The 23,205-nt window shown below is 46.7% G+C and overlaps 1 protein-coding gene across 1 annotated transcript in view; it reads right to left on the bottom strand.

Moving 5' to 3' along the window:
• Duox (dual oxidase) overlaps positions 1-23,205 on the bottom strand; it is a 248,511-nt gene that overhangs the window by 112,797 nt on the left and 112,509 nt on the right. Inside the window, exons 13-17 of the mRNA XM_050186612.2 lie at positions 22,107-22,244; positions 20,743-20,847; positions 9,103-9,308; positions 7,326-7,511; positions 2,834-3,056 (exon numbers count right to left, since the gene is read on the bottom strand). Of these exons, the coding sequence (XP_050042569.2) occupies positions 2,834-3,056; positions 7,326-7,511; positions 9,103-9,308; positions 20,743-20,847; positions 22,107-22,244 (858 nt within the window). The remainder of the gene's footprint in view (positions 1-2,833; positions 3,057-7,325; positions 7,512-9,102; positions 9,309-20,742; positions 20,848-22,106; positions 22,245-23,205) is intronic.

The raw sequence follows: 23,205 nt of genomic DNA, 5'->3' as shown, positions 1-23,205 counted from the left end.
AACAGTGCTTGGCGCTGCGCCATGGCTCTTACAGTCATCACCGACGCTTCTACTCATCCAGGGCGCGATTGGAGATCGTTGTTGGAAACGCCCGTTCAGTTTCACCTCACGCGATTGGCCTAGGCCGTGCCGACGGGTGCGGCTGACTACGTCGGCGGGGCATAGGCCAGTCGCGTGAGGCGAAACTGAACGCGCGTTTTGAACAAGGATGTCCGATGGCGCCCCTGGCACCCGCGAAAGTTGGCTTCAGATTATCGTAAACCTTTCCAGACCACTTCTAGACCAGCTTTTTGATAACGTCCTAAAAACGTTTAGAAATTGGTTACGAATAGTTTTGGCAAAAGGATTATTTGTGTATTTCCCAATCCTATTTCTAAACCAGCTTTTCGAATACGTTTTGCAGACCTGTTCTAGATCGTCTCAAGAGAGTAATTAAGCCGGACATTAGCAGACATATACGACGTTTTCCCAACGAAGTTCTCTCATTCGTGTCTTCTTTAACCCGTTTTTGTCGTCTTGGATAAACGCTACGAAAACGTTACGTATCTCTTTTGTGCTACCTGGGCGCCTACTTAAGTTCCCGCACCCGGGGGCTGTGACGTCTTGGATCTTGATCGCATCTTCTAGGGCCTACTAATTATATATAGCGGTACACATTGACTACATTGTATTCTAAAGTAACTAAATATTAAAGGTGGCAAGTTTCGGGAACTTTTATTCAGCCAACGCGGCCCAAATGCGAAAACATACTTCGGAATCCCTGACGTCACGCTGACGTACCGGCGCTGGGGTTTCGGCGCGAAATTAAAATACTGATACTTGAACCTTCATTTTCTCATCTAATTATCAAACTATTTTTTTAAATGACTACCTGCAGGGTTCTCAAACAATGCTTCACAATCTAAACTGATTTAGTGTTTCACTTTAGTGTCCCTTTAAGACCACTGGTTTGAGGACGGTACGCCATAGTTGTGCGATTAACCACGTGGTACTCTTTGAGAATGGCTTCAACTACTTCGGATAGGAAGACACGTCCGCGATCACTGAGCAGGTACTCAGGTGGTCCTTGACGCAGGATGAATAGATGAAGCAGGAAGAGAGGGAAAATCGCGCGCTGTATCTGCCAGGAGGGCGGCAGTTTCGGCGTATCGCGTGAGGTGGTCAACTGCCAAAATGGCCCAGCGGTTTCCAGCCAATGTCAGGAGAAGGGGCCCATACCATTCTGTTGATTATATTGAATTATACTGATTGTATTTTACTGTGTGAAAGTGTATTGTTCAGTGACCTCTGGCGTTCAAAAGCATTCGGTTTGTCCATTGTACAATTGTAACACCACATTATTGTATGTTAGCGCCTTTCTGACACTGCATTTTTTGTACTGTATTCCCATATGTGCTCTAATTATTGTATGTTATAATCTTTCATTGTGCTCTCCCCCTCAGACGTGGGTTTTAACACATGACTCGTAGAAGGTTCCAGTGTGAACGCTGGCGCCCACGTGGTTTCCAGAAAGTACTACACAAATCGCGTCGCGCTTATAACAGATTACAGAGACTATGGCGCGATCGCGTGGCCTCGCGCGCCACTCTGTTTTCCTCCTTACGCTTTCGCCATACCCTCCTCCTCCGCTTTCGGCCTCATGATTTCGCCTACACCCTGCTCCTCTACTCTCCTCCTTCTGCTGTCTTCGATATGCGCTTTTTTCATCTGCCAATGCGCATTCTCTTTTATTCTCTGAGAGGCTCATTTGATTGGTCACGCCGACGACACAGAGGGAAGCCGACGCCCACCGCAGGAACGGGGGCTTGAAAGCGGCGCTCTAAAACAGGCCAACCTCGTTAGCATTTCCGTTTAGTGAAACATAGAAACAACATGCTTTTGCGGCCCCGCGTCCCTTTGGGGGCAAAGTTGCGGCGCTTGCTCAGTTACGGCGCTCAGGGCCGTGTTTCACGAGCGCCCACCGGGCCGCGTTGGTTTCCCTTAAGGAAATGAAGGCGTCTTGAAGCTGCGGTCTGCTATGTACCGCGGGCGCCGGGGATGCCGCGACGAGTCCACTGGCCAAGCGTACCGCGGCTCGCGGAGGACAACCGCGTTTGGCTCATGTTTGGCCAAAGTCGTAGACGCCGAAATGGGAAGTGGTGCCGTCTACGTTTACATCCAAATTCAACTTTGAACTGCGCGCCATGGTGACGTTCTGTATGAGGAGTGTTATTGGTCAGCCCCGCTCAAACGTATCCTTCGCAGTGCAAGACATCGAAGAAGGAGCGGAAGCACCGCGAAGGGCGTGTTTGATTGCCAATAACTCCGCTTCTGCGGAACGCATTGAAGTACTTTATGCGGCGAAGTATTTCTGAATTAGCTCATTTTAACTTCAAGTTCGTCTTCACTTCCATAAAAAGTGGTTCACGGCCTATTGAAGATCTGCGCCTGCAGGAGGAGCCAACGGTGCGAATTTGAACGGGCTAAGAGAAAGCTAAACCATCAGTAAGTGCTGAGCGCAGGTAAACACTCATCAATTTTTGATGAGTTTTTTGCGAAGGGTCCTATTGTAGTCATTGCGTATGCTGTTGAGTTTTTGGCGATATGGTGAGTGCGATTAGTGCGGATTACCCGACGTAACAACGCCCCATGCCGTACTAGAAGCAGCCGTGTACCTTTGTGATTATCAGTTCTGTTTGATTAAAGATTGAATACTTGGTTGACAACTGATGAGGCCTTAAGAACAAACTAGATCCCCTACGCTACCATAGTAACTAAAAAAAAACAGCTCCTGACACACATTTGCATCAGACACGCAACAGTAGCCGCGAAATTACGAAGAAGTTAGGTTTACCTCTTGTGAAGAGCACCACCGTGTCCAGGAATTCTTGGAAGCTTATCCGGCCGTCTTTGTCCTTGTCGACGCAGTTGAACATTTGCTTTACGAACAGAGAGTCTGGCTTCATACCAAGGGCTTCGGCGAACTCTTGCTTCGACAGCGACGTTCGCATGACCATGATGACGTCGTTGCCAACTTCCTCGAGCTTCCTCTTCTCACCCGGCTTTAACCCGAACGTCTGCATGAGGAGTCGCACGCAAATGTAAATACTGCATAACTTTCGTAAATACGACGCACACATTATTTGTATTACTAAGAAAAAAGTCTTCCAGTGTAAAAATATAGTGAAGATACTGTGGGAATCCTGATAGAAATCTTCTCTTTTTTTCTCATCAAGGCTGAATCTTCAAGCACAGGATTGTACCACTTTCAATTTATGTCTGCTATTTACGCTTAAATTTATGCTTTTTCTACCTTTTGAATATTGTTGTAGAATTCATCATTGTTGCCCGTCATGTCCATGTAAATTACAAATCCTATCCCTTATTTAGTGTTATCGCGAAGATCTCCGCTGCTTATGATGTGACCAATAGCCAGCACAGTATACGCTTCACCAGTTCTAATCTCGTTAAGGCCAATGATATGACAGGGACTGCCTGATGATTCCCCGGGGAGCCCTGCTACGTTAAGGCTGCTCGCGGGGGTTCGCGTATCGCCTCGTAATCATGCGTGTTTAGCGCAGATGCCTCCTAATAAAGTAGCGCCTGCCTTTAAAAAGCTTCGGTAATGGTATTTCCCGCGTTTGACCACTACTGGGCCACAGGGCATGTGCCACTCTGACGCAGGTTCATGCGCGTTCATGTTCATAGACAAGTATTTGATCATCATCACCGAATTGCGTGAAAATATTGCTAGTGTAGTAGAACAGATCTTTAATGCCTTAATGAAGTATTGCGAGGGTTGAAATTCGGCAATGCAATCTAATGGACGCATTCGATTCCTTGATCTAAATCTTGCTTTCGGTGAAAAGCACGTTTGTCGACTTTACAAGGCTAGATCAGGAAAGAGCACTTTGCCTTCTACAAGCGCCCACTCTAAACTTTTGTGACAACAAGCCACAAAAGCCCTTCTGCGTTTCTTGAAGAACGCTGGACTATATGAACGCTTGTGACAGGGGAGATTCCCTCAACGACTTCCTGTGAATGACTGACCATTATTTTTCTTTTCTCTCCTTATTTGTTCTTCCCTTTTCCTTTCCCCAAGTGTAGGGTAGCCAACCGGGCATGTCCTTGGTTAACTTCCCTACCTTTCCCTCTTCGTTTCTTTTTCTCGTCACTCTAAACTAGGGAAAACAGGCGTCGCAAAAATTATCTGGAAGCCTTAAAGAAATCTTAAGAGCACCTCAAATAAGAGAGCTTTCGTTAGCAGGTCAATTTTTTTAATCCACAAATAATTCCCGTCATGTATATTGAAATTTATGTGAATTAAGCCTTTTAAAGCTGCTGAAATAACATATTAGGCCGACTATGAAAGCGGAAAGAGAGAAACTACAAGCGATGCCATATTTGCATATTATCTCACACATTGCAAAAAATCCGGAAGCAGACATGCTTTTATTTCGATTTCGAATGAGGAAGAAAGAATCATATCGATGGAACGATATAGACGTACAACGACGACGGCATGACGACGCTGACATGTTGATTTCTAAATTATTACGATGATATAACGAAGATAGCGTGACGATGACGACATGAGGACAATGACGTGACGACGTTGGTGTGACGACGACAGCATGACAGCAACCTGATGAAGAAGCGAGAATGACGACATTGGCACTGCCAAGACGGCATGGTGACGATGGTATGACAACGGATGCATGGTAGCGTTTGTGTGAAGGCATAATCACGACAGAATGAGGACAACTTGACTACGATAGACTGGCGAACAAGGAATGATGTCGATGGATGGACGAAGATGGTGTTACGATGACGGCATGACGACAATGGGAATACTGACGCTATGGCGATCGTGCAACGACAGCTTGAAGACGATGGTATGACGACAGCGGTGTGACGACGAATGCATGATGAAGATGACAAGACAACGACATGAGGACAATGACATGGCGAAGAGTGTATGATGACAATGGCATGACGAAGGCCCCATCGCGAAGCCTGTATGACGACTATGGCTTGACGACGATGGCATAACGAGAGTGGGATGACGCAGCTGGAGTGATAATAAAAGCACGATCCCGAGCGCCTCACGAAGGCGGTCTAACAATGGAGGCATAACAGCGACATGGCAAGGACGCCATAATTCCAATTGAATGGCGACAGGTTGACCACAAGGCAGTGACAAAGAAACAATGACGCTGAAGGAACGATGAAGGTGGTTTGGCTACGATGGCATGGCGATGATGGGTTGACATTCCTGAAGTAATGACAATGGTAAAACAACAGCGTGACGACATCGACATGACGGCGAATGTTTGACGACAATGGCATGACGACGACGGCATGGCAACAGTCGGATGAGAGAGCTGCTGTGACGGCGATGCAATGATCCCAACGACATCACATGCCCGAACATATATAGAGTGAGGCAAACTACTGGGACCAGTGGGTCGGAGTAGAAAACGTGACGATGAAGCATGAGCAGAGTAAGATCAGGAATCTAGAATGACGACCACTGAACAACGACGACGGGAACACTATGGCTGTGCGACAAAAAATGCGTGACGACTGTATGGCGACAACGGGCTGATAACGGCGTCATGACGAGCGTCGGATGACAGACCTGAAATGACGGCGATGCAGCGAACACGACAGCATCCCGACCACGAGCCCTTGCTAACTTGGGCGACTCGGTCAAGGCAGATGGCGTGACGACGACGGCATGACGAAAGTAAGATCGCTGGGCTGCAATGACCACGACAGAACGGCTACGAAGGCATCTCGACCAGGAAGCATACCTAGCGGCCCAAGCAGGCACACAACTTGGGCCACTGGCTTGGAGGCTAGATAGACGTACAGATAGGCTCAACACGGCTGGCATGGGCAAAAAAATGGCATGCGCATCAAAAAACCGCGCACAAAGCTTGTGCAAAAAAGAAGGCAATCCAGTTCACGATCCAATTGCACTATATGGAAAGAGATACATCGGGCGAGCAGGAAGGTGCTTCAACGAGTTTGTGCGAGAACATACAGTCGGCGTGAAGTATCAATGAGAAGGCCGCTTCGCCTTTCGTTGTGAATAGCGCTAGTGCACTGACTTGGGAAAATAACGTTCCTAACATGGGCGCTAAAAAGTGTGAACAACTATATTTTACCCAGTCAGAACGCAATGGACAGTATCCCTGTCACTGAAAAGGAGCTTGAATCTGTGGAAGGTTTGACTTAATCCTTATAGCCTGTCATACGCACATATATAATTGCCATAATTTATTAACATTCAGTATTACGATAAACAGATGTTACAACGCGGAAAAAAAATTGAGAAGAGTTGTAGAGGCAAACGGACGACAGAAAAGGTACACCGGTCTTGTTTCTTTTCAAGACAAACTACATAAACTGAAAAAAAAAGGAAGCGATAAAGTATGCAATGTGCTGGAAAGTGCATGTGACTCAACCGTGTGCTTTTCAGTTGTCTTCTTTTTTGTGCTGCGAAGCTTTGTTGCAATTCGAAATTTGTGGAGTGCAGTAGGTAACATTAAGTTCAACCGTATTTAAATTCCTACCTGTTCTGTAATCATGTTTTTTGGCGTCAAGAAGAAAAGTGGCAAAACACCTTCCATGTTTTGACAAGGAGTCTATGTGACTGCCTGCTTGAGTGCCGCGATCGCAGTCGTGCCCCGTATGCTGGACGAAGCTTATGCGATCAAAGGATGTCAAAACATCAAATTGCAGTGTGAAAACAGGTTAGACGAAAGAAACATAGCGCCTGTGTTTGTGCTTCTCTGACCACGCAGATATTTAGCACGTGGCACGAGGAAACCCGTATGCGCATGCCGCTATGTTACCAGGAAATTATTCAGGCCTCGTCATGAAAGTTAGCGCCAAGGTGCTCTACTACAGCTAAAATACCGTAATATCGTTAAAAAGGAATTATGGTATTCACATTAGGGAGTCCGACATTTTGCGCACGCAAAGCGCCATGCTCTGCTTTCTTTTTTTTTTTTGCTTTAAAATTTGAATAACAGAGCAAGGACAGCAGAGGGGACATAAGAGAGAACACAGCGATCTCTTCTCTCTTCTGTCCCGTCAGCTTCCCTTGCGCTGTTATTCAAGCTTTAAAGCATATTTTGCCAACAAGCCCAATCCTACACCCTTCTTTCTTTCTTTTGCTTACCTATTTGCATTCTATTGTAAATAGAATCTGAAGCTTTCGGTGCGCAATACCTGAAACATGCAGTCTATAATTGGGCCGCCGTAGAAGGTAGAGACAAATTTCGGTAGTAAACAAGAAGCTGTTTACTGGATGTCTTGCACGGTATTGTACTCACGAGTGCGTATGCTTCTCGGAAGAAGTGTTCGAGTCGCTTTTGGCGCTTCTCCTTTGTCTCGGCGTTGGCTAGCATCGTGTCGCGAGTAGTGTTGATGCTCTCCAGTGTTTTCTTCCGGTTCACCAGGAAGCTTTCCAGTTTATTCAGGAACTTTTTACGAGAGTGGACGCTGTCGAACTGAAGAACCTGAGAGAAGTTGCATATTTGGAAAGGGGCACTCTGAGGAATAACACATGAAGGCACGGAGGAAGAATGCTTCCTCTCACAGCGCAAGGTACAAAATGGGCATAGGAACATTGAATTCGTGTAATCAGAGGGCAGGTATCTAAAGGACACAAATTTGAGCGAAACTTCAAGGGCTTGACCAGAACAAAATTGGAATGTTTTAAAGCGAGCCAGGATAAGGTGAGTTGCTTGAGCGATTAAAATTTTTACTGCGGGTTGTTCAAGCATGTCTATCAACTGGGCTGCCCTTGGTCAAGGCTGCCTTTTAGCGAAATGAAAAAGACAAGGAACTTGCGTAATCAGTAGAATGCCGCACTTTCGCCCGAAAGGAGAAGCAGTGATTGCGATAGCAAATAACTACACACCTATACAAAGCAAGGTTAGTAGTATTATCGGCAATATAAAGTGCTGTAAGCTTTCGCTTACTAATTAAATTAACAAGCATGGCGTCATGTGTGCGCAGGCAAACGCGAATGCATCTCTCTAGATGACCGCGGAAATTCGCACTCAACGCACTGGCGTGAACAAGAGCGGTATCAGCGAATAGTCCTTGATGCTCCCTCTCTTCTCAACGTGAACTAGGCGCGCGAGTACACAGCGCACTTGAAGCCGTCAGTCATTTCAGATTACCAGCCTTTGTACCCACCACGCATTTCTTCCTGGATAGGGCGCACGCCGTCGCATACAGCCGCGGCCTGAAAAGAGTATACACGAGTTAATCTGCTCCCCCCCCCCCCCCCCCCCCCCGCCCTCTCTCTTCATAAGGCGCGCACATCCCACCACCCTCTTAACTTTTGAGAAGACACGGTGTGCTGCCTTCCCTCATTCGTCGTCCACTGCGTAGGCGAGCTCGAGCCACCTTCCTTCAAGGTTAACCCTAGCGCGCTTTGCCCGTGTAGCATACAATGCGTAATGCCATATTATCGCACTTGCAGTTTACACGGAACCCCATGTAGACGCGAACGCTGACGGGGTAAGTTCGTCTGGAGTGTCCATATAATGTCCATCGCCATTAAAGCAGCGCTGATGTATAACATCGTTTTTGCCGGTCTGTTTGTGTGTTTTCTTTAGCTTTGGCAACAGTTCATTTTATTTGGCTCGTTGAATCGAATTGGTCCAATGTATTTTTTGTTGTGGTACATGGTATCCCGAAACGTTATACAGTAGATCCTCTAAACGCATCAACCAGCACAGCGACTGCTATATAAAAAGAAGGTCTTGGCAGTTCTCTACAGATAGAGTATGAGATGTGATTAGATATTAAAATTATGGCAAACTGAAGTCGAATACTGCCCGTTTTAAGGTAAAATTGTTCGGAAAACTGCATCTCGTGAAAGAGTTCCAGACGGTGACCAGAGGGAGCGTTGAGTATTCCTTTACTTTGTTACAGTGGTTACAGGACTCGCTGAAAGGCAAGCCTCGACGGTTAAACGATTGCACCAAAGTTCGTAACTGTGAGCCTCACGTATCAGTGGTCCTACTACTTGTGCAGCTGGGCCGAAGAACTGCGGCGAGGCATCTTTCATGCTTGTTCTGCTTTTATGTCACTCACCAGATCATGGTCTCTCGGTGACCGCACAAGACACATGGGCTTCTTTGCCATGTCTGTGGTGACCTCTACTACAAGGGCTGAGACCGACTTGAAATCGACTTTTCGTAGGATTTCGCCCTTTCGATTCACCGTGGATAGAGACTCATCAGGCCCAATCTTGACCTTGACAAACCGCTTGTGGTTCTGGTGCAGCCATTCTTTGACATCTGCATTCCATAGAACACAGAAAATGTTACCAAAGTGTCGGCAGACAATTAACACTTCAAGAACGTCAGAAAGATTTCCCTGGTTTTATTCAAAGATGACGATGTCTTCCTTTATTTTATACTTGTGCCTTACTTATTCGCTGAAGTATCAAAGGTTGGGTGGGAGATCTGCGACAATTATAGACCCGTACTAAGAAGTTGACCTTGTTGAAGCCCCTTCAGCAAATAGACCCACTAAACAAAGAACGTAGCGCGAACATTAATCTGCCGCATTTCTAATACGTATGTCCCTCATCTTAGAACCCTCTTCAAGTTAACAAAGTGTTACACCAACAGTAAGCTTTCTTTCTGAGCCAGTCTTTCAAGGTTGGCTCATTTTAGAGCTTTTCGAGATTGGTGTTCCTTTACGTCACCATTACGAAAGCATAATAAAAAGGCTGTAGCGAACATCAATCAACAAAACCTTTACATCAGCTTTTTACAAGCAAAGAACTGCGATTGGGGACAATAAATTCCCCAGATACATTTGAGGCTGCTTACGCGTGGGAATGCGGAAGCATTTTAATGTTTTTGACACGTGCACTAGGACACGCGTTTAGTAAGTCAGATGGCTGCGACGTGACGTGTGCCACGACGCACGCAGTAGGTCACACGTTTAGTCAGTCAGATGGCTGCGACGTGACGTGTGCAACGACGCGCGCAGTAGGTCACACGTTTAATCAGTCAGATGGCTGCAACGTGTCGTGTGCAACGACGCACACAGTACGTCGCACGTTTAGTCAGTCAGATGACGGCGACATGACGTGTGCCATGACGCACGCAGTAGGCCACAAGTTTAGTTAGGCAGAGCCACCATGGCGTCGCGGAAGCGTGCTCGTGTCGCAGCCCGGAGGCCACGATTCGATTCCCACCCAGACCAAAACATTACAAATTTTATTTTCGAAGCAGTCAATTACTTGTTTACACATACCTCGCTGATAAATTTCAGGTTGATTTGGGAATTCTTTATTGTTTTTACTCTCTGCACCTTCGGCCATTTTTGTACCATCTTTCGGGGACGTCGACGCCGGTGGACTTTCACGTAATGGGGTATATATTACTTTCGCATTCAAATCATATCATAACCAGTTTATGAGAGGGTTCACCAACCGTAAAAGAATAGCAGCAAAATGTATCTTGTCAGTGCAATAGCATGCAAGCAGAGACAGGAAAATTTGGATAACAAGGGAGCTGAAAGAAGCACACAAGCAATATAAGGTAGCCGCTGCGACCTACAAAAAGCTCGCGGAGAACCATGTTTGGTCAGCCAAGAATTAGACCGTACGGTAAATAAACCGGTCTTTTAACATTGTTGTGATGATACGTTGACTCCGCGACACTAGTCGCTGAACCACGTTGGGGCGAGCTAGAATATCCAGGCCCTTTGTTAGCCGAAGGCGGCGTGGTGGTCAGGCAGCGGCTCCTGATTGACAACTATCGTCGAACAGCGAGATGAGGAGCTTCTAGAAAATGAGCGTCTAGGGAGAATGTATATCCGGTGCAAGCATCCGACCGTCAAGCAGAGCCAACCTAAGCAAATAAAGCTGTTGACCCTCCAGTCGATGACGCGTCCGCCACCGTCTTTTTCTTCCGTTCTCTGGAACAAATAAGGAAAGAGCGAACTGGACGCAGGGAGCCTTATGGAATTGCAACGGGAGCAAATTCTGAGATCATGTGCCCTCGGTGTCGTTCGCTCTTTGCTTGTTCGTGCGCAGTGATGTTCCGTGTGTTTTGGGCTAAGGTCTGCCCTGACGTCGAGTACTGCAGATCTCTGCATTGCGCGTCAATTCAACTGTATTCCTAGCGTGTAATTGGCCGAAGATGATGTCACCTTCCTGCTAGCATCATATTGCAGGAAGATGAGCTGACCGGGAGGACGGAAGGAGTATAAGAGGCGAAAGTCCCTGTCTTGAAGTGTTGAGAACTTGAGCTAGAATTGAAGTTCACTTTGTAATTCTTACGATCTTGTAAATATTGCAAATATAAGTGAGTGGTGAAAACGTTTTCAATGTCGCGCTGAAACCTGCCTTCTCGACTCCGTCATAGTTAATGGGGTTCCCACGTCTACAGCCCCCCGGTGGCGACAGCACTAGTGTTGGTTTAAATAAACAGTAAAATCTAAACACGAACACGTTATTTGCAGTTATCAGCAATTATTCGGTAAATATTCTTTTGAAGAACGATTGCTTTTTGTTATTAAAATGTTGAATACAGATTATTTGCTATAAAGAAAAGAAAATATTGAAATTAAGCAAAGAAATTCCGCGGTACCCACGTCACGATGACTGTCGACGATAATGTACGCAGCACTGAATCAAGATCGCGGCACAGCGTATTGCCTCCGTCGAAACGAGTTACATATGACGCGCGTAGTGCAGCGGGATTCACTTTTCGCGCTTCTCATTAGTCACATCCCCTACGTGGCCACCTACCACAACTGGTACACGGCCGAAAAGGTGAAACTGAACACTCTCCTTCAGACAGCCCGCAATATGGCACTGGGCCTTCAAGATCGCACTAGCACGGAAGTTCTGCTACAGCTGGGCGTCCACAACACGCTCGAAGAGTTAATAGAGGCACAGCAAATCTCACAACTCGAGAGACTAACGCGGACACGAACGGGCAGGAGTATCCTCGACAAACTCGGGGTGACATATCACAAGCAGCACGGCGACAAGACATCCCTCCCAAGCATGATCAGAGAAAAGCTCCAGGTGGCTCATCTACCCAAGAACGTGAACGCTGAACTCATTCAGAGTCGAGGAGAGAGTATAGGAATGGCTTTACTACAAGCCTTCGGCAGGGACAAAGAAGCGCTGTTCGTAGGCGCAGCAGAATACGAGGATCGACGTGCCTTCGCAGTTGCAGTCCTCAATGTCGACAAACAATTGGTCAGTCAGTCTAGTATACACGGCAAAACCCCCGAGGTGGTGGGAGCCCTACCCATCATTAAAACCGGCTAAAGATACGTACCTAGCGACTGGCAGATGGCGGCCCAAAACTATAAACAAGGCAGAATTTCGCCGAAGGCCGAGGCTATACTTAAAGCGAACGCGAACGATATCACCTCCGAGGAGACGGAGGCAAGATATATTATATAGTTCTTGGCTCACACGTGCCCTGACACTCCCGTACCCAACCTCAACGAGGAGGTCCATCGCGGAGCGCGATGTCTCGCATGCCGCGCCCGCGTAGGAAGATCCTTCCTGGGGGTTGGAAATCCATCGGAGGCATGGACAGAGATGGACAGAATGACCAAGCACTGAGGCATCACAAAATGTTACCAAAACTCTAGGTGTGTTTATCCACCCCCTAACTCGGCAGGTGTTCCTATATGAACACAACAATCAAACCCCGGCCCTCAGTCCCCAGCAGCTGCGAAGCTACTGACCACGGCGGCGGTCAGACCTGCGACGCTGCAGAGGGTGCTAAGAATCACTGGCTCCGGACAGGCCGCCATTGGAATATGAACCTGGCAACGTTTAACGCTAGAACGTTATCTAGTGAGGCGAGTCTAGCAGTGCTATTGGAGGAATTAGAGGGCAGTAAATGGGATATAATAGGGCTCAGTGAAGTTAGGAGGCCAAAAGAAGCATATACAGTGCTAAAAAGCGGGCACGTCCTGTGCTACCGCGGCCTAGAGGAAAGAAGAGAACTAGGAGTCGGATTCCTGATTAATAAGAATATAGCTGGTAACATACAGGAATTCTATAGCATTAACGAGAGGGTGGCAGGTCTTGTTGTTAAACTTAATAAGAGGTACAAAATGAAGATTGTACAGGTCTACGCCCCTACATCCAGTCATGATGACCAGGAAGTCGAATGCTTCTATGAAGACGTGGAATCGGCGATGGGTAGAGTGAAAACCAAATACACTATACTAATGGGCGACTTTAATGCCAAGGTAGGCAAGAAGCAGGCTGGAGACAAGGCAGTGGGGGAATATGGCATAGGCACTAGGAATAGCAGGGGGGAGTTATTAGTCGAGTTTGCGGAACAGAATAATATGAGGATAATGAATACTTTCTTCCGCAAGCGGGATAGCCGAAAGTGGACGTGGAGGAGCCCGAACGGCGAGACTAGAAATGAAATAGACTTCATACTCTGCGCTAACCCTGGCATCATAAAAGATGTGGACGTGCTCGGCAAGGTGCGCTGCAGTGACCACAGGATGGTAAGAACTCGAATTAGCCTAGACCTGAGGAGGGAACGGAAGAAACTGGTACATAAGAAGCCGATCAATGAGTTAGCGGTAAGAGGGAAAATAGAGGAATTCCAGATCAAGCTACAGAACAGGTATTCGGCTTTAACTCAGGAAGAGGACCTTAGTGTTGAAGCAATGAACGACAATCTTGTGGGCATCATTAAGAAGTGTGCAATGGAAGTCGGTGGTAACTCGATTAGGCAGGATACCAGTAAACTATCGCAGGCGACGAAAGATCTGATCACGAAACGCCAATGTATGAAAGCCTCTAACCCTACAGCTAGAATAGAACTGGCAGAACTTTCGAAGTTAATCAACAAGCGTAAGACAGCTGACATAAGGAAGTATAATATGGATAGAATTGAACATGCTCTCAGGAACGGCGGAAGCCTAAAAACAGTGAAGAAGAAACTAGGAATTGGCAAGAATCAGATGTATGCGTTAAGAGACAAAGCCGGCAATATCATTACTAATATGGATCAGATAGTTCAAGTGGCTGAGGAGTTCTATAGAGATTTATACAGTACCAGTGGCACCCACGACGATAATGGAAGAGAAAATAGTCTAGAGGAATTCGAAGTCCCAAAGGTAACGCCGGAAGAAGTAAAGAAAGCCTTGGGAGAAATGCAAAGGGGGAAGGCAGCTGGGGAGGATCAGGTAACAGCAGATTTGTTGAAGGATGGTGGGCAGATTGTTCTAGAGAAACTGGCCACCCTGTATACGCAATGCCTCATGACGTCGAGCGTACCGGAATCTTGGAAGAACGCTAACATAATCCTAATCCATAAGAAAGGGGACGCCAAAGACTTGAAAAATTATAGACCGATCAGCTTACTGTCCGTTGCCTACAAAATATTTACTAAGGTAATCGCAAATAGAATCAGGAACACCTTAGATTTCTGTCAAGCAAAGGACCAGGCAGGATTCCGTAAAGGCTACTCAACAATAGATCATATTCACACTATCAATCAGGTGATAGAGAAATGTGCGGAATATAACCAACCCTTATATATAGCTTTCATTGATTATGAGAAAGCGTTTGATTCTGTCGAAACCTCAGCAGTCATGGAGGCATTAAGGAATCAGGGTGTAGACGAGCCGTATGTAAAAATACTGAAAAATATCTATAGCGGCTCCACAGCCACCGTAGTCCTCCATAAAGAAAGCAACAAAATCCCAATAAAGAAAGGCGTCAGGCAGGGAGATACGATCTCTCCAATGCTATTCACAGCGTGTTTACAGGAGGTATTCAGAGACCTGGATTGGGAAGAATTGGGGATAAAAATTAATGGAGAATACCTTAGTAACTTGCGATTCGCTGATGATATTGCCTTGCTTAGTAACTCAGGAGACCAATTGCAATGCATGCTCACTAACCTGGAGAGGCAAAGCAGAAGAGTGGGTCTAAAAATTAATCTGCAGAAAACTAAAGTAATGTTTAACAGTCTCGGAAGAGAACAGCAATTTACAATAGGCAGCGAGGCACTGGAAGTCGTAAGGGAATACATCTACTTAGGGCAGGTAGTGACGGCGGATCCGGATCATGAGACGGAAATAATCAGAAGAATAAGAATGGGCTGGGGTGCGTTTGGCAGGCATTCTCAGATCATGAACAGCAGGTTGCCATTATCCCTCAAGAGAAAAGTGTGTAATAGCTGTGTCTTACCAGTACTCACCTACGGGGCAGAAACCTGGAGGCTTACGAAAAGGGTTCTACTCAAATTGAGGACGACGCAACGAGCTATGGAAAGAAGAATGATAGGTGTAACGTTAAGGGATAAGAAAAGAGCAGATTGGGTGAGGGAACAAACGCGAGTTAATGACATCTTAGTTGAAATCAAGAAAAAGAAATGGGCATGGGCAGGACATGTAATGAGGAGGGAAGATAACCGATGGTCATTAAGGGTTACGGACTGGATCCCAAGGGAAGGGAAGCGTAGCAGGGGGCGGCAGAAAGTTAGGTGGGCGGATGAGATTAAGAAGTTTGCAGGGACGGCATGGCCGCAATTAGTACATGACCGGGGTTGTTGGAGAAGTATGGGAGAGGCCTTTGCCCTGCAGTGGGCGTAACCAGGCTGATGATGATGATGATGATGATGAACTCGGCAGGGCCCAATCGGTACACTGCAGGCAGTAACAAACCAACCTCGTTGCTCTCAGGAGGATATCTGCAGACGATATTCAGACGATAAGTGCAAACTATCCGGGAGGGCTCACGCACCTCTTAGACACATTGGCAGGAAATGTGAGATTATAGGCAAATAAAATGCAGTCTCTCCAAATGAAGCTGCGACGCGGTGGACGGTCGCGCTGCGCTACTGACACATCCAACATCAACTGTGGGCCATCCAGCAAGCCCATGAGGCAGCGAGGAGACAGGATCTCCGGGCAACCTCGGGGGTGGCCTAGGCCCAGGCCACAAATTTTGCTGCATTTTATGCGAAGCATATTAACGTAGGTTTCGGGCCTTCGCGCGACGCCCGGTGGTGGCCACCATTGACCTTCAAGTGTCCTTCAAGTAGGTCACGTGACATGACGTCACGTGATGACGTCACACCGGCTGCAGATGGGGCCTCATATCGCGCCGTCGGTAGCCTCCCGGCGGTGGCCACCATTGACCTTCAAGTGACCTTCAAGTAGGTCACGTGACATGACGTCACACCGGCTGCAGATGGGGCCTGATATCGCGCCATCGGTCGCCTCCCGGCGGTGGCCACCATTGACCCTGAAGTGAGATCACATGATGTGACGTCACGTGATGACGTAACACCGGCTGCAGATGGGGCCTCATATCGCGCCGTCGGACGTCGCCCGGCGGAGGCCTCCACGCTTCGGTTCGCGCCGTCGCGCGCGACGCGGCGGCGGCGCCACCATCGCTGCATCACGTGATATGTGACGTCACGCCAGGGATGAAGCGGCGCGCGCCCGCCGTCGCGTCAGTCTCTGTGCCCGCAACCGCGCCAGCGTCTTTGCGCCGGGCGTGTATGCGGTCAAGATGCCTCCAAACGCTAAGAATACGCTAAGGTTAAGCCCAGTGGATCCTTCGCATCCACTGGGCTTAACCTTGATAAGCCTCCAATTTTTTTCATTAGTTGTTGCCACCCCCACCACCTTTGTGAAAAAATTATACAAAACATTTTTTTTTCTGAAACATCCATTCTGACCCTCGTGCCTGGGACCTCTTTGGGCCCCAAGTGTGACAAGGGTAGTTCAGGGGCCCGTTAGAGATCCTGCAGCCACCAGAGCTATGAACCATTGAGCTTGGACTCTTTCTGCAATATCACCAGGATTGGCGCACATGCTGATTTGCTTTTGTCAACACCTCGGACATATTTTTTTTAGATCATAGTCAGACAGCTTCGCTGTAAAAAATCTATGGCCCACGCGTACCCGCACCAGTAATATAAGTGGTCTCATACGTAAACGTTGTCATCGCTGCATTGTGTATTTTACGTGCGAACCATTACGAGGTCGTGCTACTTCGCTTTTGATAGGGACCGAAGACGCCGGCCAAAAACTGCTTACGCGGCTTTAACGCGTCGAGAAAAATGCGCGCCCGCTCGTTTCGAGTGCCCCTTTTTGACGAGGTTTGAGTAAGGAATTGTGTAATCTTTGGTGTTCAGCGGTTTTCTTTCTTTTTCATATATTTATTTCACTGGCATCATTCCTTATTAAAAAGAAATCTTAAATAATCAAATTAAAATTAAACTCGGGTTTTACGTGCCAACACCACGATATATTTATGAGGGACACCGTAGTGATTAATTGATTAATTACGTGAGCTAATTTTGACCCCATGGGGTTACTTAACGTGCTCCCAATACACAGTACATGGCTGTTGCATTTTGCCGTCATCAAAATGCAGCTGCCGCAGATGGGATTTGATCCGGCAACTGCTTAGAAGCGCAACACCAAAGCCACTTCGTCACCACGAAGGTTTCTTCACGAATTTTAAGTTGTTTTAAACGATGTCGGTCACTTGTAAACGTTATCCACAACTTTTTTTATTTTCATCTTATCGATTAGTTAAATATAAAGATATACATAATTTAACGTATTCGTGCACAATGAGTGAGCAATATTTACAGTGGAACAACACCCACGAAGGTACAGTGAACGCTGTTCGCTTATTGCCCTCAGGTAAATCTTAATCCGTACTGGTCACTACACGTTTGTCAGTGTTTCCCTATCTTGCCGAGAAAAAGGCCAAAGATATTTCTGAACATGACAGAGATAAAATATTTACTAGCTTCCCATTCCGCGTCGTCGTCCATTATTTTGAATGCGCTCGATTATTCCGTTTTATTCTCGGTTTCGCGACCACCTCCATAAAGCCAGTCTGAATTGGCAAGCGATATTTCGCTCACCGTACAATTGTTTATTAAATTTTGGACTCGACCTGCGCAAGTCGCGTCGCGAACATCGTTGCTGCGATTGCAATTTTTGGAGGTTTGCGGTCCCACCAAACGTTTATTTATTACCACAATTTGGCTGCTAATGTTGATAAATACGAAACATTTCATCGTTGGCTTTGCCTATGCGGCGGCAAGAGCCAGATTCCGTGTGGTGTGGGTGGGCAGAATATAGTGTAGCCTGAGTGCAATGTTGAGCGACGATTGTGGTTGCCATTGGATATTTGTGACCAAGAAGTTTCGTGAAACAAGTAGGTCGTTTGTTGGCGTACTGCCCTGTCAACCCGGTAACCGGAGCTAGTGCACGTGCGAAATAGCTTTCGAGCATCACACCCACGGCGCTCGCCCATTAATCGACGTAGGTTTACCAATAGGGCGGAATATCATTGCTCTAATTTATAACGAAACACATGAGCTATACGCTGAGCAGACTGAACGACCTTATTCATTCAGTGCGGCTTTCCTTCCCGACTGCCCCTTAGTGTGAGCGCCAGTTCGACTCCTATTTGGCTAGTCTGCATATGCAGAAATGCGCAACATTTATATAAAACATTCCTAATGCAATCTATAGCATAAAACTGTTTTCATTTTATTGTGGCCTAGATACAATTATATCACGAATCACACTCCAAAGTCCCCACGCTAAAATGGATCGCTTTAGGCTTGAATTTCAGGGTGTTACGATCGGCCTGAAGGGGTACTGTTCTGCAGAGCTATCTTAGCCCGCTGCAGGTGCTTCGATCGGCCTGCGGTGGTGGCGCGCTTCAGAGAACCGGCGAAGACGATAGCGCTAACCGATCATGAACTTCCTTCGGAGAATTGGAGACCAAGGGAGCGTTAATCCACCATGCGCCTTCTTCGCAGAGTCCGCGACGGCAGCAGAGCTGGCCACATTTGGCGGACCGTGTATTGGTTGATTTGTCGTGGCCTTCATCGTCTCTGCAGAAAGAACAGCTACTCTAACAAAAGGGTGCTTTGAGGTACGTTTTTCCACGGGCCCCAGGATTCGTCACAGTCTGCTGACACTCGTGGCGACTGCTGGAGTAAGTCAGCTCTGGAAATAAGAGGCGCTGGCTGGGGTCAAGCGTGACCAACTGGCTACGAGGAACCGCTCAACCCGGGTCCTGGGAATCCAAAGTACGTAGGTGTGTGTGTGAGCCCTCCTCCTGAAAGGCATGTCGGCTACGCCCCAACGACTGTGGACTTGTCCGATTGGACGAAGGTTGGACAGCAGTTTTCCCTCCCCTAGGGATCTAGGGAGGTCAGAGGCTTTTTAAGCAGCAGTTTGTCGGCTGCTAGAGTGTGCTCGTGCTCGTGAGAAGTGTGCTCTGTGCAGGGTGCTTGGAGCTCGTGTGCGGTGTGCTTCGTCTTGCGTGCTGCATTCGGGAGTCACGCTAGACTGTCGAAATGTATCTCTTCTTTTATTGTAAGTATGTAAATAAATCCCGTATGCCTAGTTCCTTCCAAGTTCCTCCTATCGACCTCCAACTCTGACAACTGGATGGCAGCGGTGAGATCGGCCTACGACTCGTAGAGAGAAACAGCAACTGACGGACTTTGAGACATGATGACCGACCAGTATCCCGATCAAGTTGAAGGCGACTTGGGATTGACCACCTCTTGAAACTGATTGGATACGGCGGAGAAGGACTGGTGATATGACCCTGCTTGAGTGAGTAGGCGTCTGGTTTTGGGTGTAAGATTTACCAGGCTTCAATTTCTCTGTGTTTGTAGATTTGAATCGCTGGGGATTTATTGCTTGTATTCTGATTTGCGTGGGTATCGCAGGAAGTATTGTGTGACAGCAGAGGCAAAGCACACATTGTATACTTAGTCCGAACATGTCACCTTGAGGTGGTCAGAGTTTTGGGGTTTAGCGACCTCGCGTGAAAGACAAGCGACGTGGTTGCAGCCAGAAACATTCTGGCCCATAGCGGAGGGCGAAAAAGGCAAGTGAAGTATAGTGCTGAGTTGCGTGCTTGGCATCTTACAGTACGATTGTAGAGCACTTAGGCGAGTGCGCAAGAAGGAACATGAAAGACACGCCGCTAGCGTAGAGATCGCCTATGTGCGCTGCAATCATGCTGCTACTGCAAAAAAAAAAAAAAGCTGTAGCATTCCAAACAAGTTATTTCCTTTTGCTCGGCCTATTCGTGCATAAACAGTGTGCACATTCATATAAGAGAGCGATACTGTGCCGCTATCATGACATCGCCTGACAGACAGGCGATATGGGGGTGGTCGGAAAAAATGTTTGACCAATTGCGCAGCGCTCGTGGCAGAAATGAAATACCAATAGCTTGAAATAGCTCTACGTTATAGGGGCCCTACCCAGTGATACATACACATTCTATGGGATTGGCCAGGAACGTTCACTCAGCTGCCCATGCCGAGCCTCCAACGAATTTGCACACCAATAGGCTACCATTCAGGTTTATCTTGCTGACATTACACACGCCATCGCGACGCGTGAACACAGACAGTGGCCTTTCACGCGTGTGTTACCTCTGTCTTCTATCAAGCCTATCGCTCTACGGTGCATTATCATCTTGCTGAGCGAAAAGGGAAAAAGAATCGGGATAAAAATATCCCATATACGCCAAATATGGAATCGAGGAATAGATAAAGTTGTAAGCCAAATTGCTTACAACTGAGCATAATTCATACACGTCCTCCCCCCCGGCCCCCCGCCCGCCCGCCCTCATTTGAACATTCCCCAAGGAATAACTAACGCAGTGCGCCGACATGACCAAAAGCGTGCACCGGGGCTAAGACTTACATAATTTGTCGTAGTTTTTCCCAATTGCCATCTCTTTCTTGGCCTTGATGATCCGTCGTCTCTTATTCTGGAGCTTTATGACACCATACCCAAGCCCTGCACATACTGCAAGAATATAAAAATATGACAAATGTCATTCATACCGTTGTATTAGAAAATATTGCACTCAAAGCAAGCAAAATTATAAAGGTTTATAACCCCACATAGTTTTGTGTAAATGCACTGTTCCACTATGGGCAGTGCCAGACGCACCAGTAGTATAAAAGCCGACCAAAATGTGCTAGTATGAGTGTTTTATCAGAATAGAGGCGATGACAAATAAAAGACGTTAGCTAAAGCATGTTACGCATGTTTACACAAGAAAACGTATGTGATTGCTAAGCTGTAAAATGCACACAGCTGCCTTGACAAACTCATGCTGGTGGTATAAGCACTTCTCCTCTTATACAGCGTGCCCCAACTATCATGCGCCAAGAGTTCAAAATATCCAAATGCACGTAGCTGGGCACAACAAAGGTAACGCTGTTTGTCGTCGCTTGGAGGTACTCAGATAATCTTTTCGTATTCCACCTAATTAAGTTATTATTCTTATCATTCAATATCTCAAATATATTTACATGAAAAGTGTCAATGAGAAAATTAGAGCAACATGACCAGCTGGCGATACAGCTTTCTGTTGCTCAACACGTGTACATAAGTGTTTTTCCGAGCGTGAAAAAAGCGGGAGGAAAGAAAAAAATAATCTATTTCCAAAAGACGGCAAATATCATTACCTTTATTCACTTCGTCTGCGTGGCATTTGCATATTTTTAATAATTGGTGCATGATAGTTGGGATGCCCTGTGTATTCTGGTGTGTCATATTCTTTCGTTCCACTTGTACCAAGGTGAAAGTGTTTCAACTAACGCAAGAGCAAGTGCTGCTCACAGTCATAGTTCACGCTGGTAATCTTATATGCGCTATTTTCAGGGCATTCTACATGCCGTTCCCGATGCCACTATAAGCAGGGCGATGGCTTTTTATCATAATACATGTATTAATTTTATTGGGTGTTTTCACGCCAAATTTACAGTTCTTTGACTTGGCTACGTCAAGTACTATACACATGCTAATTAAAGAGCGTGTGCATGAGGATTGCAAGTAGACTAGAATTAGAATTTGATGTCGAGCTAAAGCAATATTGGAACCTTGTCTATTAGATTTCGTTCGCAGAGAACTGACTCTAAGTGCCGCTGAACAAGCGCTCAGTTGTTTGTGCGATAAACTGGCGGCCGAGTGTGCCATTACTTTCCCATTGAAAGAGAGCAGTGACTAATCGTCTAAATTGCAACTTTTGCGTGGTGAACCACGGAACGTCCCCGTACTTATCGGTATAAAGGCCAGAATGAGACAGGAATAGATGTAGGCCACCTCGTTGCCCCTGAAATAGTCCCAGCCATCCAAGATCATGCAGGGTTCCAGCACGGAGCTGTTTATCTGCTGTGGCTGTGGACACGGGTCACCTGCAAGAAAGCGTGCAAAAAGTAACAGTAAATGGCAGAACAGATTAGATTAGATTAGATTATGGGGTTTTACGTGCCAAAACCACTTTCTGATTATGAGGCAGGCCGTAGTGGGCGACTCCGGAAATTTGGACCACCTGGGGTTCTTTAAATGGGAGAACGGCTGACACTGTAGTTTGGTGCGCAATTACTACAAGAAGGTGAGAGCCCGTTTGCACTTATCATCGTGGTCGTTATTCCTTAAATATTTCAGATGTAATGAAATACAACATAATTGCCTAGGTATGATTCCGGGATACTGATACACGGGCACCGCCATATAGGGGTGTTACACGAACCATTTCTCAGCGTTATGCATATTAACGTCACATTAACTTCATAATGAAACACCTAACGCATGTCTACAACCAGTTTTATACCTGCAAATCTACTGCAAGAACGTGCGTTTCCTTGTTACAGATAGAAAATGACAGAGTCTGCAGTCTACAAGCCATGCTGCTAAAGCCTTGCTATTCTTTTAACAGGTTAAAAAGAGAGAATTCATACTAGCAACAAGAAAAATATATATTTTTCTCTCAGTACAATCAAACACTGCGGACATAATTCTTAGGTAGGGGAAGTACTAAATATTACACGAGCGGTGACAAGAATGAGTGCAGCTGTGACGTCCTATAAACGTGCCGACCACGCATGTATTCTGTGCTGGCAAGGACAGGAATTGGTGGCGCTTATCAAACTGATACTATTCGCCGTGCCTGGCATTCTAATAAACACTAGGGCTGCTAGTTCAACAAGCACCGCCTGGCGGCCATCTGGCCCTCCGAACGACACCATGAACGGATCCCGACCCCACCTGACGAAATAAACCTGTTCCTGTCTTCCTCTCTCTCTCGACACCAAGAACGCGAGTTTTAAGGCACTTTGCTATCTGATTAAACGGGGAAACTTAGACGAGGAAAAA

This window comes from Dermacentor andersoni, chromosome 2, assembly GCF_023375885.2.
Source record: "Dermacentor andersoni chromosome 2, qqDerAnde1_hic_scaffold, whole genome shotgun sequence".
NCBI lineage: Eukaryota > Metazoa > Arthropoda > Arachnida > Ixodida > Ixodidae > Dermacentor > Dermacentor andersoni.
Note: the sequence above shows the minus strand (reverse complement) of the source record. Positions and strands in the feature narration are given on the sequence as shown.